The sequence below is a fragment of the Plectropomus leopardus genome, chromosome 10 (assembly GCF_008729295.1).
Source record: "Plectropomus leopardus isolate mb chromosome 10, YSFRI_Pleo_2.0, whole genome shotgun sequence".
Classification (NCBI taxonomy): Eukaryota; Metazoa; Chordata; class Actinopteri; order Perciformes; family Serranidae; genus Plectropomus; species Plectropomus leopardus.
Window position 1 is genome coordinate 5,886,504 of NC_056472.1, and position 13,914 is coordinate 5,900,417.

General features: G+C 38.9%; 1 protein-coding gene across 1 annotated transcript in view; it reads right to left on the minus strand.

Annotated features, from left to right (window-relative positions):
• slc4a3 (solute carrier family 4 member 3) overlaps positions 1–13,914 on the minus strand; it is a 64,956-nt gene that overhangs the window by 37,222 nt on the left and 13,820 nt on the right. Inside the window, exons 3-6 of the mRNA XM_042494214.1 lie at positions 9,241–9,415; positions 6,682–6,932; positions 6,333–6,520; positions 3,430–3,656 (exon numbers count right to left, since the gene is read on the minus strand). Of these exons, the coding sequence (XP_042350148.1) occupies positions 3,430–3,656; positions 6,333–6,520; positions 6,682–6,932; positions 9,241–9,415 (841 nt within the window). The remainder of the gene's footprint in view (positions 1–3,429; positions 3,657–6,332; positions 6,521–6,681; positions 6,933–9,240; positions 9,416–13,914) is intronic.

The window sequence follows — 13,914 nt, forward strand, 5'->3', positions numbered from 1 at the left end:
TGACAGAACAAGATTTGAAAAAACAGTCGGTAAACACCGGTCCGTGGCGTCTCTGAGAGGGAGGACGGAAAGCAGCGTTTTTCACATATGACCCGATGAATTAAGGATTTATTTTGACCAAATCAGAGTTGCTGACTGTTGGAACAGTGGGATAACTACCTAAACAACTAGCAAGACTGACCAACACGGTTTTGGTGAGTTGTATTTGGTCTCTATTGAGTCTGAATGAAGTGTGTTTTACGATTTAACGAGCTAACGAGGCAATTAAGCTAGCCTTAGTTTGGTAAAAGAGGGAAAACTGAATTCAGAAGCTGTATGGTTGCATTTGTCTGTTTGAAGAAAACAGGTGAAAGAGTATTAACTTTGGTTGAGTAGAATGAACCGGCAGAAACGGCGGACTCGCCGGTTGGTGGTGCAGGTGTGGTGTTGAAAACGGTTTCCTCTGATATGTGTTTCCCCTTCTCTAAATCTGAACCTATACATCTTAATGCTTTAATACTTATAGCACTCATCACTTTGTGGTTTATTTAAAGAACACAAGTACCTTATATGTTTAATGTGTTTTATTTATTTCAGCACTTATTTTTACTTTGAACACAATTCTATTTTTAATTAATTTATCTTTTATATATATTTATATATTTTTTTCTTATATTTTTAATATTCCCCCATCTAATTCATTCACGCACACATACACACACACACGCACACACACACACAATATATATATATATATATATATATATATATATATATATATAATTTTCTATCCAGTATTTCATAATATTTAAACTGTAATACTAAACCTTTGATATCAATGCACCCATACAGTGGTGAACCATAGGAGCTACATATACCTGATCCTTCCTCTGCCCTTCCTGAGCATGTGGACCATTTAATTCAATTTTATTTTTAAAAAAAATAACCATTCATATATTTTTTTCTTTTAATCAGTAAAACTTCAAGTGTTTTATACACACCTTGTCCTTGTAAGCCCAAGCCCCTCCCTGACATGATCATTGAAGGGGCTGCTACACATTAACAGGGGGGAGACACTATTTGACATGGGAACACGCTTTCACACCGCACACTGATACTGTCAAACTCTATATCATACCATGCTGTATACCTGGTGCAAGGTGTGAAAAATAGATACCACGCAAGCCTACAGAAAATAAATTTGCCATCATGTTTCAATACGTGGAGGGTTAGCCATGCACGACCACTGTAACAACTACATTACTACAGCAAATTTTACTTATTTTCTGACTTTCCAAAGCCTGAAAAACGAGACTGTGAAATTCCATGGTGTACAGAAATAAAAAAAGGATATGAGAAGGGTTGCAAATCACTTAAGCACTTTACAATCAATTAATCATTACTTGACCAAAAAAAAACACCTCAAAAGCTTTGCTTAATTCATGCAATAGCAAATATGTTATTTCCTTACAGGAAGCTCACAGGAATGCATTGCATATCGTTTGACAGCATTACATCAATTAACTGATTAAATTTTAGACATTCGATTACATTCTTAACAAGTGATCATCGATTCATTATTATCCTTCCTAGATGTGACTGTTTGAAATTTGTGAAAATAAATCACTGGCCTAAATCCACAACATGAAAACATGTTTCAAGTATGTGTATATGAACTGCTATAGAGACGTGGCAATTATATCATAAATAGCCTAGCAACCACATGAGGTGCTGTCATGAAGGTCTGAGCAAAGTGACTGGCTGACATAACAACCGAGCCTGAAAAAGACACCTCGCAAAGATCCCCCCACAACGCTGTTGCTGCGTGGGTGAATATTAGAACTGAGTCATCTCAGAAGGTACATTTAGCAACAAAGGAAATCATCTCCCATTCCGCTGCTCCACAGCCATTTTTTCTCAATAGCAGTGAGAGAATGTAAAGGTTGTTTCTCAGTCAGCTGGTAAACAGTGAAGTGGTTTAGCCATGTCGTCACTCTATGGGCCAAAATATGGCACAAAATAATCCCATTACATTTGCAGATATGAAAAAAAACAACCCAAAACTATGATAAATCTCCCCCATTTACACACATGATGAGGGCAAAATATGACACACCTCTCAGTATAATCAGGGATGCATGAAAATATTGGTATGTCATTAGTATTGCATGGTATTGGCTTTCTAATGAAATATTGGAATAAGCCACCATGCTGATTTCTGCCAAAACGACCAACTGATCTTTTTTTTTTTTTTTTTTTGCTGACAAAGTACAAAACATCAACTCTAAATATTTTCTCATTTTGCACAATGAATGAATATTGCAAACATTGAAAAGCGTTGTACTTCATGTCACATTTTGCTGGTGGGCCATCACTATAAGAGTATACATAATAAGATCCACCCCAGAGGAGACTTGAAAAAAACGTGGACTAAATAGGGGTAGATAGTGCAGGTACACAGCCGTTACATTCATTCCCCAGATACTTTTACAATGCCAAGAGGACAGATGTGGTTGACACAGAAACAGTGACCAATCAGAGCAGACTGGGCTTTTTCAGGAGATGGTGTAAAGAGACGTGCTAAAACTGAGCGTTTCAGACAGAGGGTGAATATACAGGTATATTCTGGAACACTGTGAGAAAGTTGGCCTTATTTATCAGTTATCAGACATGGAAATCAAGGTAATGGGTTAAATCAAGAAATACTTCCATCTCTTGATGCTTTTACCTAATATCTGAATTTCTTAGTACAGGTTGACTGTACTCTTCCTACTTTAGCTACAGATCGTCTCCTCGTTCCTCATTATTACAGCGCATTGTTTTTTTCTTTCTGCTGAATGTTACATAAAGCATGTCCTTCTATTTTATCTCCCATCAAACCCTTGCTGCAAAGCCATCATTTTGTTGTCATTAATTCGCTGTTGGTTTGGGGCATCAAACAACAAATCCAACCAATAACATTGCTTATATTTTAAAGCACAAACTAGATGCAAATTTGGAGGAAAATATCATGCATTTTGAATGTCTGATAACCCACCGGAAACATTTAAGTCCAGCCACAACAGGCACAAAATGTACATTTTGTTATCGTTTATATCATCAAAGATCTAAATTTATTTTTTCAGCATCGCGCCTATGTCATGGAAAAAAAGATAGCTGATGAACATCTTTGGTCATAGTTTTTGTCAGCAGAATAATCACTGCTCTGAAGTCTGCTCAAGTTCAGTCATCGTAAGTAACTTGCGATGATTAGTTCTGGCAAACGCAAAGTTGTCTCTCCTGTCGACTGAAAATGGCGATTCCAATACAGATATGTCAATCAGTACTGACTCATTAGGGATATGATATGATCAAAACGTTAGGCTAAAAAATGTTTATCCAGCTATCAAGCAGCTTTTTAGCCAGTTATTCATCAAAGAAAAGAAAAGCCCTCGATTACGCCTCACTTACTTTTCATGTCATCCAGGTCGGCGCTGGCCAACATCTGGGCCTCAGCTTCATCAGTGGGCACCTGCTGGTAGACAGCTGTCTCCAGAGCAGTCATGCTGCCGATGCAGATCCGCTCCCGCAGGTCATAGTTGCTCCGCTGGGCGCTCGCCAGACGATGGTGGACGGGCTTCCTACGGAACCAGCCGCGGGTCGTGGTGGAATTCGAGGGATCTGATCCTGGAGGAACGCTGACAGAAAGCAACGACAGGTATTGTTAAAAACATTTAAACATTATTAAATGTTTAAAATGTAAAATAAAATATAATGAGCTCTGTGTCATATGGCATGAGGAAAAAAAGTTTAATACTAAGTGTTAAAAAATGTTGATATATGATTCCCAGTAAATTCAAATGTTGCTGCTGAGTCAAATGCTTTGTTGGGCCTCTGGGTTGCAATGCTGTCTCTTTACCAGTAGAGGGCTTCACAACATAGCAGCGGGCTCAGAATCTCCTCTAACCAACCCTCTGAGTCATCCTCTGCTGTGCTCACTCAAACTCAGTCTTGCGTGTCACAGGCGCGGTGGTGTTTCCGTGCTTTTATCCCACTAGGCATTAGCAGAGACAAATGCCTGAATCACCATGGGGTCCCTGACCTCCCAGCAGCAAAATCCATACATAATTTAATAATTAGGAACAAAAACAAACAAGGAATCCATATTCTGACCGTATTCCATGCTTGCTGGCCTGATGGTCTTCTAATATCTAGGATCCAGCAGGAGCCATTAGTGAACCATTACAGCCTTTGTATGTATACTGGTTATTAGTGCTGATTAGTTTGATGCCCACATTCCTACTGAAACATTCAAGCTGCTAATGTACATTTCACATGTATATGTCTGAAACTGATGCATGCAATAAGAGAATAACAAAAAATCTTGTCTTATCTGTTTGTATTCTTTAACACCTGTTATATTAAAAGTGTTTAATACAGAAATGTGATGCAGGAGGGCTGTTCCATATTTAGAAACCTTTGAATATTTATTTGAATCTTTTTTAATTCCACCTCGGTGTCCTCTTTTATGCCATTGCTGATTACGTAGGCCTACTAATTTCCATCTGTCTGGCAAGTAACCGTTAAACTTGTAAAACAGCACACCATAAACGTGTGAGCCAAACCAGTCTACAGTAAACCAGTCCACTAGGCATATTTGATTGCAGGTAACCATAGCAACATATTTCAGTGCAGCATTTCATTACCAGTAAACACTCACTGGTGAAATGGATTTACAGTAATAAAAACATTAAAGTGACTACAAACCTTTGAGCTGCATTATCAATATTTTTAGATGAATTAATTACAGTGAATTAAAAACAGTGTCTAACTTTGGACTTGCTCCAAGTCAGTAGTTATCACACAACTGTTTGCTCCCCTCAGCGGAGTATTTTAGCATCTTCAAGCTGATTGTTTTAGTTTTATAGCCCCCAGCTTCACCTCAGTTTTATTGCTCTAATCATCCTTGTTTCCAGCCACAGCAGGCGGCTGTTTACAAAAACCAAAACAGAATTACTGCCTTGTGGTTGTTTGCCTCCACAAACCAGGCAAATTTCAGTTACATTTTCTATTCGTATCTGTCAAAACATGGATGCTTTACACATTTCTCCCCCCCAGCAGCACAAAAGATCCATATAATCAGCACAGTTTAAAGACTAATATTGACCTAATATCTCCTATTCTGCTCCTGAGTTAAGACGTAATGACCAGAAAAGTGTTTTTGCAGAACATTATGATATCACAGTGAAGCTGAACTTTGACGTTTTGGGTGTAAAATGTCATCACTTCATCATTTTTATCCTATTGGACATAAATGTGAAATTTTGTCATAATGAGTGTATGAATTCACAAAAATCTTGAGATGTGGCCAAATCATGTCATGTGATGTGATGTGATGTCACATTGACCTTGACCTTTGACCAACACATTTTTTCAGTTCAGTCTTGAGTCCTGGTGGGTGTTTGTGCCAAATTTGAGGAAATTCCCTTCAGGCCTGCTTATGATATCGTGTTCACGAGAATGTGCCCGATGTAAGCTCACAGTAACCTTGACCTTTGACAATCAAAGTTTAATCAGCCCACGCTTGACTCAAAGTGAATGTTTGTGCTAAATTTGAAGAAATTCCCCCAAGTTTTTATCAAGAGATCGCTTTCATCAGAGTGAGACTGACAAAGTCAGTGACCTTTGACCTATGACCACCAAAATGTAATCACTTCATTGATGAGTCCAACTGTCGTTTGTGCTAAATGTGAAAAAAATCTCAATGTTTTTGTCTTAAGTTTTGGGGAGCTGTCATCCATCTGTATTATGGTGTATCTATGTATCTATGGTGTGAATACATGAACATGTATGATCATCTAGCAGACAGGTAGCAACCTTAGCATTTATCTCGATGTCATGGTTCTTGCAACCTGATAAGTGTTAATATTCACTCTCCTTCAGCTGTGTTTTGGTTTCCATCAAATCTCAGTGGAAATATCTGGCTTTTAGGCTGCTAATAGCTAGCTGTATCTGGCTTTGTTTGGTGCTGGGCATGTCATTTTCAGTTATTTATCAGAGCTTTTTTTTAACAGAAAATAGTTGCTGCTGATGAAAAAAAGGTTAATAACACATTAAATGTGTGGTACGCAGAGCAAAGCAATTACCTGAATGATGTTTCGCAGAGGAAGGCTCAGTAGAGGTGATAATTCTCTGTGGGCTCGTTACTACAAGCAAACCTTGATTTGTTTACCTGAAAATACCGATATCCTAATGTTGCAGTGTCCGAAATCCTCTCAAACTAATTCAGTTTCACTATATTCACATGTACCACTACTCTGATTATAAACCCATGCAGGCAATAGTTTTCAGTGCGAACTTTAGAAGTAGCCTACCTGTTGCAGGCTGTTTCCTCTCCATGCACGTCCTCATTCTGTCCAAGAACAGCAATTCCCCCATTAGGTGCCTCCCCCTTTGTTACAGTAGGTGCTGCTTTCCTCGACAGTGGATGTTCTTCGTTTTCCGCGTGGAAGGTAGCGAGTTGTAGGGGTTCCTCCAAGTCTTCTTGGCTCCCCAAACTAAACTGAGAGGAAGAGGAAGATCAGTGAGAGGGGAGGAATGTGCTTCCTCGTAGGTTGTCACAAGCTGAAAGCACCAATACAGTTACACGTTTATGCCGCCTGTGTTAATTGTATGAATTTATCTCGCCACCTGTATACTAGAGGTCTCTCAGTCTTATTTTACCTGTGGTTGGATATCAGGTAGCTCTGTGGGTGTGGCAGCCACTCCTTGTCCTTCTGTCTCCGACTCTGCCTCTTCCTCGTCTACCTCGTGGATGGTGGGTGTGACGTCGGATGGTGGCAGGGAGGTCTTTTTTTTCTTCCGCTTCTTTTTGCGACGTCTGTCCGTGCTATGCACCCTCTTGCGTAAACGTTGGGGCAGGGGCAGGTGGGTTGATAACGGATGGTGTGTATGATGAAATGTGTGTCTGTGATCTATGATGAACAAAATTAAGAATGAGAATTACCGCTTTGTTGTGTTATGTCTCTGCAAACAAGTCAAGTTGGAGTTAGAGTTTTAACATGGATGCTTCACACACATCTTAGTCCTGGTTGCACAGAAGATCCATACAATCAGCACAGTTTGAAGGTGGACACCCAAGATTAGTGTCACCAATTCAGTATCTGACCAAATGTCTCCCCTTTTCTTTCTGAGATATAGCATTGATTCATGGCCAGAAAAGTGTTTTTGCAGAACATTATCATGTGAGGAAGAGGTTGACCTTTGACCTTATAAAATGCCATCACTTTATCATTTTATCTCAGATATGTTGTTGAAATTCTGCTAATTAGCATATATGGCAAAAAAAACATGTTTTGTGAGGTCTAAGTGACCTTTGACCACCAATTTCTAATCAGTTGTTTAAATTTTAGGAAATTCCGTAAAGGTGTTTTTGAGATATTGCGTTCATGAGAATGACACTAACCTAAGGTCACAGTGACCTTGACCTTCCACCTATGACCACCAAAGTCTAATCACTTCATCCTTGACTCATTTTCCATGTCAGCGTGTATTCATAATAAAATCAAAACAACCTTATCATATCAAACGTTTAGTCTACTAATTGTAGTTAGCGCCATACAATGTAACATCCTTTGACCCTTTGTGTTGTATATAATGTCTGGCTGCACCAAGTGTGGAAGTATGTACTTTATATTTTTGTGAAGAGATGAAACATTATTGTTCTATTGGCTTTTGATATTAAACTCAGTTGATGCTGCAAATGGCAAGTTATAACTATCCTCAGAGTCACAGCAGCCTCATCAGGGGAGGTTATTGTTCTGAGCTATTTCACACAGTTCAGCTTGTCACACAATGCTCATAGACCTGTCAGAATAAGGATTTTTCCAAACTGTAATTTAATCTATACAATCTGAGCTTTAACACAGAAGCATTTGTGTCACTATATTAAACCCGATTAAAACTTAACCTTGTTTAACAAATCACATGACCTATCAGCTTCTGTTTGTTCTTACATAAACACACTGTTTTCTTAGCTGCTGGCTTTTGACTCTATTACATAAACATGCAAAGGAAAACATTTTGCTATTCTCCGAGGAATGCTTCCTCTACCCCCCAATGCCCTATTAAACACTTGAAAGACACAACACAAACAAAAGCTTTAGATTTTAATTACCATGCAATAATGGAGATATGGGCTGTTTAATACACATCAAAAGAAAGCCGCTCTGTCTAATCTTAGCCGCTATTATCTCTCTAGCAGAGCATGTGGTATCCATCTGCTAATCTCTCTAATACTAATCCATTGATATACTTACAAACATGCAAACTGGTGCCCTGCTCTAAATGTGATCTCTTAGCATAAAGTCAAACTATGATACACAAGGTCAGGATCACATTATATGTATTTATACACACATAAACACATTTTATATTGTGTTTTAAAACAGTGTAAAGACATCATTCATATAAATAATTTTGGAACAAGAGTAAGGCTCAATCCTATCTCTTATTTAGTTTTATTTCTTACTTAGTTTTCGAGTGGCACCTTGCCTCTCAAAACAGAGTGGCATAGTGGTTGGATAGTGGTTGAAATGTTTTTTTGTTTTGTTTTTTTGTTACGTTTGTTCTGAAGAAAGGGACCATTGTACATTAGCACACACTAAAATACACAACTAAAATAATATGATGGTTATTTTAATTTTTAAATCTTTACTAATTAAAGATGTATTTATGTATTTATGTATTTCTTTTCTTGCTTGTGCAGCAACAACAATGCTTTCTCATGACATATGGTTTGGAGTTTGCCTCTTGCAGCTCTGCAGATAATAGTGCAGTAGTGGTTTGAGTCTGTTGAGTGTTGACTTCATGCTATGTTGATACCATAGTTGGTGAGATACAATGCTGTGAAGTAAAATGTTTTTTACTCTCTGTGACAACAAGCATATTGTAACGTTACATTTGCTACATTAGCTAAATAGCTAACCAAGTAGGTTCTTTATACCTTTCAGCTTAGTGGAAGCTAATATGGGATCATGTATTCACACTGACTGTTAAAGAAGCAAATTGATTAATTCTAGGACAGTGAAGGCATGGTAATACCTACTCTCCCTCTGATTGGATGGTTTCGTCTGCCTTCGTTGGTGGGATTGGTTATGTTTAGGCAAGAGGATGGGGATAGGGTAATGGTAAGACTGTCAGGGTAAGGAAAAAAGAGGCAAAGTACAGCAGGCCTTTTATTGTCATTCTAGGATTCATAAGTTTGTGTTCAGCTCTGCTTACTTTCAAAGTCTTTCTCAGTGTAGTGTCGACCCATCCTGTCTCCGCTGATGGAAGCAGAGTCACTGATGATGTCTCCAAAGCGCTCCACCGACAGTGCTTTCTCCCAGTTCTCCTCCTTCTCTTCTTCCTCCAGTTCCTCGACCGATTCTTCCTCATCCTCCTCCTCCACCTTTACCTAGAGAGGGATAAAGAGAAGGAGAAGACTGCCACACTTAAAAAAAGCAAACAGTCAAAAAGGAGAGGCTGCTACAAGACAAAAGAGAGGACATTTAGCGAGTGGACATTTATGCCAAATTTTTAAAAAGTCTGTCAAGGTGTTGTTGAGATATTGTGCTAACAAGAATGAGACAGACACAAGGTCACCTTCACCTTTCACCTATGACCACCAAAATCTTATTAGTCCATTGTTGGACGTTTGTGCCAAATTTGAAGATCTTAAGATATTGTGTTCATGAGAATGAGATGGACACATAATGGCTCCGGCCCCAGGTACGCCAGTGCGGAGGCATTATAAAAGCAAAATCCTATTCAGGATAAACACAGAACAAATAACTGTGGGGGAGTTCCACCACCAGTTCAGTTGTGTGTCTTTTATTGTGAAACTGTTTCAACACACTGAATGCAGGCAGTTAAAAATGTGGATGGAAAAAAAAACAAAAAATAAAAACTGCTGCCAACACAGCTTTTTAATGTACCTGCCATAATTTAAGCCAAAGTCCACCACAGTTGGCTCCAAGCCCTGCTTTTGCTTTGTATTTATTGAAAATACTATTGAAAAACATATTCTAAAATAATTCTGTTTCAATACAATAGGCACATAGTGTCTGTACACCCTCCACTTCATGTATGGAGGACATAAAATCAATATGACAAAGTGCTAAGCAACAAAGAACTAATGCACTACAGCCCCCGGAGAGGAGGCTGAAGGGAGTGTCCTGCCAGAGCCGTTTGGTGCCTCTGATAGGTCAAATCACTGGGACCGGCCGCTGTCTCCACCTCAGATTGGTGCTGGCACGGTGAGCACTCGGGCTCTAGATCTGTGGTCTCCAATTTCTCTGAGCCAGGGCTCCATTACTTCCTAATTACCAGTGGGATGAAGGGACAGGATACGTTTAATGATCTGAGCTACCTATCCACACAAGGCCGAGGCAGATGAAGCCAGACCGAAAATGAAAGGGAGAATTTTAACATGAGCGAGCGGCCTTGTTTTCACTGGACGGCCAGCTCTGTTTTGCTCATTACTCAAATATTCCTGAGAACCAATTCTAGTTTCATTCCAGCCTCTCTAACATCCTCTCCTCCTCACCTTGCTCTGAAGCACGTTTTATCAGTGTTAGACACTGAATTTAATAGTCCTAATGTAACGCTCAAGGGAATAATACTCTCAGATTTGGCAGATATAACAGCCTGCTTTTGCTTTGCTCCAACTCCATAGGTGCAAATGACTCCAAACTCTTTCATGCCAGCTTTGAAGTCAGTTGGGGTGGGGGTAGGGGGGCACAGGTGGAGGGCGACCCATGCCCAGGATGCGGAGGCACTATGTGAGTAGGATTTGGATGACAGACAATGGAGTACAGTGATTTCAGATACAGAGTATTCTATCAACAGTGGGCTGCAAATGGCAGTCAGAGATTTAAGAGAAGGTTCCTGTAATGTCAGTGTTTGGATCCACACAGACATCGATGGAACATTCATTCTGTCTGATGAGAAATTCTGATGTGAGATAAAAACAAAAATGATGCAAATGGGAACCCAAATTGTCTTTAACTGCCATAATGCGTCATGTTTGTGGTAGGGCTGAGCAATATGGCCTAAAAAAAAAAGTCTCCAATTTTTTTGCGCACCAAAATCGATTTACGACGAACCAGGTTTGTGTTGATATTTGCATTTAAAAATAACAAAGGCAAACTGAAAAATGTAGAGGGCTTTAGCTCAGTATTGCATAATGCACAGTTATGCATATTGTACAGTTTTGCAGTTGGAACATTAGAGTATTGAAAATAATCAATTCTGAAACCATACAATCATCATTCAACATTCTTTCCATGTTGACAAATTATGTTATTGGTTGTCTTGAAATGACTGGACAATAGGTCTGTTGTAATGGAATAAAACCACATCCCCTCCAGCTCTCTAAGTGACCTTTTCATGTGTACGGTCGTACAGATGAGGCAGGGCAACTTCAGCAAAATACTTGCGGCATGGTAGAACATACCTGAGGTGGATAGTTTTCAGCATGTGGATAAAGCCAGGCTTTTGCACTGTATAAATGGGCACCATATCTTTAGCAATATGCAGCACGCTACATCAGTAACAGCTGTGCAGCGGGTCACTTTCCTGTCATATAGGGCACAATGGGAAAATGATTCCACTGTTGGCTGTTTTTTACCGTGCTTTCTGGGCTGACCCAGTCTTGTGCATCTCGGACTGAGACGCATTTCTTCCACTCGACTGCATGCCTCTGTTAAAGATGTTAAAATAAATCACTTGTGTTGCTGCCTTTAGTTGCAACAGCCTTGAAACAAGCTTTGCAGCGGACTATGGTTTGTTTGAGATCTGATGGTGCAAAACCCAACCATTTCCAAACGGCTGATAAGATGATGCCTTTTTTGTCATTAACGCTTGCTGTCATGTTGTTGTGTATGTGTGTGTATGGGAGGTAAACGCGTGCATGAAGGAGGCTAGCAGTAGATGTACGTATTTTTCTGTGTGGTGGTACATTTGGTGGGTGCAGTTAAGCTATGTTAATATTTTTTTTTATTTTTAAATCAACTGTCCCTTTAAGCACAAATGCCAAACAACATTAGTTATATACACACACACACACACACACACACACACACACACACACACACGATGATCAGAGACACGGTCGCAGCCAGGCCAAAGAACAGATACATGGTTATATTTTTAGTCTTTTGTTAACTCTTCATATAACTAAATGTCTTTGGTTTTTGATTAGACCAAACAAGTCATGGGATTACATCACTCTGGACTCTTTCTGACATTCAGCAATTAATTGGAAAAAAAAAATAAAAATAATCAGCATTCAACAGAGTAGATCATTTGACCTGTTGTGTAAATTCACTAGAGCACAAAGGACTCATATAATCCATTTTCAGTAAGCTGTGTTGCCAACATATAAATCTCTTAATATTAACATTGTTATAATGAATGCTAGATGAGAGCTCTCATCTCATGAGAGAGTGATAGCACTGTGGGTTGCCATCCACATCAACACAACAAAGCCATTTCATGCTTAACAATCCATATACTCTGTGGCTGCTTTGGCTACTTCTAATCAATTATGAGGAGGGGAGGTTTCAGTTAAATCTGTATGATGATCTAAAGCCAAGCCAGTGTTCAGTTAAAACATGCTGCTCTCTAACCTTTTCCCCTGAACTGCCAAACTTCTGCTGCAGCATTAATATTTCATATTTAATGGAATGCTGAGCCAGAGAGCAACAGTAAAATATTCATCAGCTGCTGACTAATATGAAGGAGGGTGAGTCTTGTTTGTCAGGATCACATGCCCTAACAGTAGTAATCAGAGGCATATTTGGGTTATTTATGTCCAAGACATTTGGTTTAAAGCAACACGTGGGTTATGATTAATTGAAGTGGATTTAATAAAGAGGATCATTTTAATTCAATGTTGAGGATTGTAACTAGGCTCAAGTTTAGAACGATTTTTCGCTCTTAGAACTCTGCAATAGTATAGTTTGACGGTGCCAAAACTGGTATTTTTTGCTTATTGTGATGTCAATTCACAGCATCACCGTATCTTTAAAGGCATCATATCCCTAAAATCTGCACAACCCAAGCTAAAAGGTTATGTCAATGAAAAAAACACAATAATTAATAAAAGTATTGGAATAGTTACATTTGAAACATACAAATAATGGCTGTTTTCAATCAGATTTTACAAAATAAAAACACAATGTATTGATTCAAAAGATTAATAAATGTAGACACACAAACTTAATATTTATATGTACCTTGTTTTGGGATACGCTCATTTTTAGGAGCAGAGTACAAAAGCATGATTGAGTCATCATTCTTTCTTCTGGTGTCACTGCACATTTACGTGTGGTTTGCACCATATGTAATGTTGTGCAATGGTGTCATAATGAGCATACAATGGGATGACATGGAAGACACAAGCCTTGGCTTTCTTCTGCAAAAATAATCAATGCCCTAGCTATTATGGTTATTGGAAACAGTTTTTCCCAGGTTGACTATTGAACTTCGACAGTTATAGGCTGAACACACACCTGTAACCAACTTATTAGTTGGTTAATTAAGTCTCCTCCACTTTTCCAAGCTTACAGACATCCATCATTATACACACATGCTTAGCAAGTACCCACATAACCTCATTCAAATATTAATGCTGAAAACTGTAAGAAATGTGTATTTAAATACGATGCACGACACCCAAGTATTTACTGATGTGATGGAGCAACCCTACACAAAGACTATACATATAGCATACAAGAGATTTCTTGGGGGGAATATGGTTTCTTCTCCTTACCCCTGTAAGACTCTTTGGGAGGAGAAAAACTCTTTATCAAGCCAAGCAGGAAACACAAAAATGTTTCAATAAAATGCTCAATGCACTGTCAGACTAAAGAGTATTAACAAATCAGAGATACATTCACAGCATTATGAGTT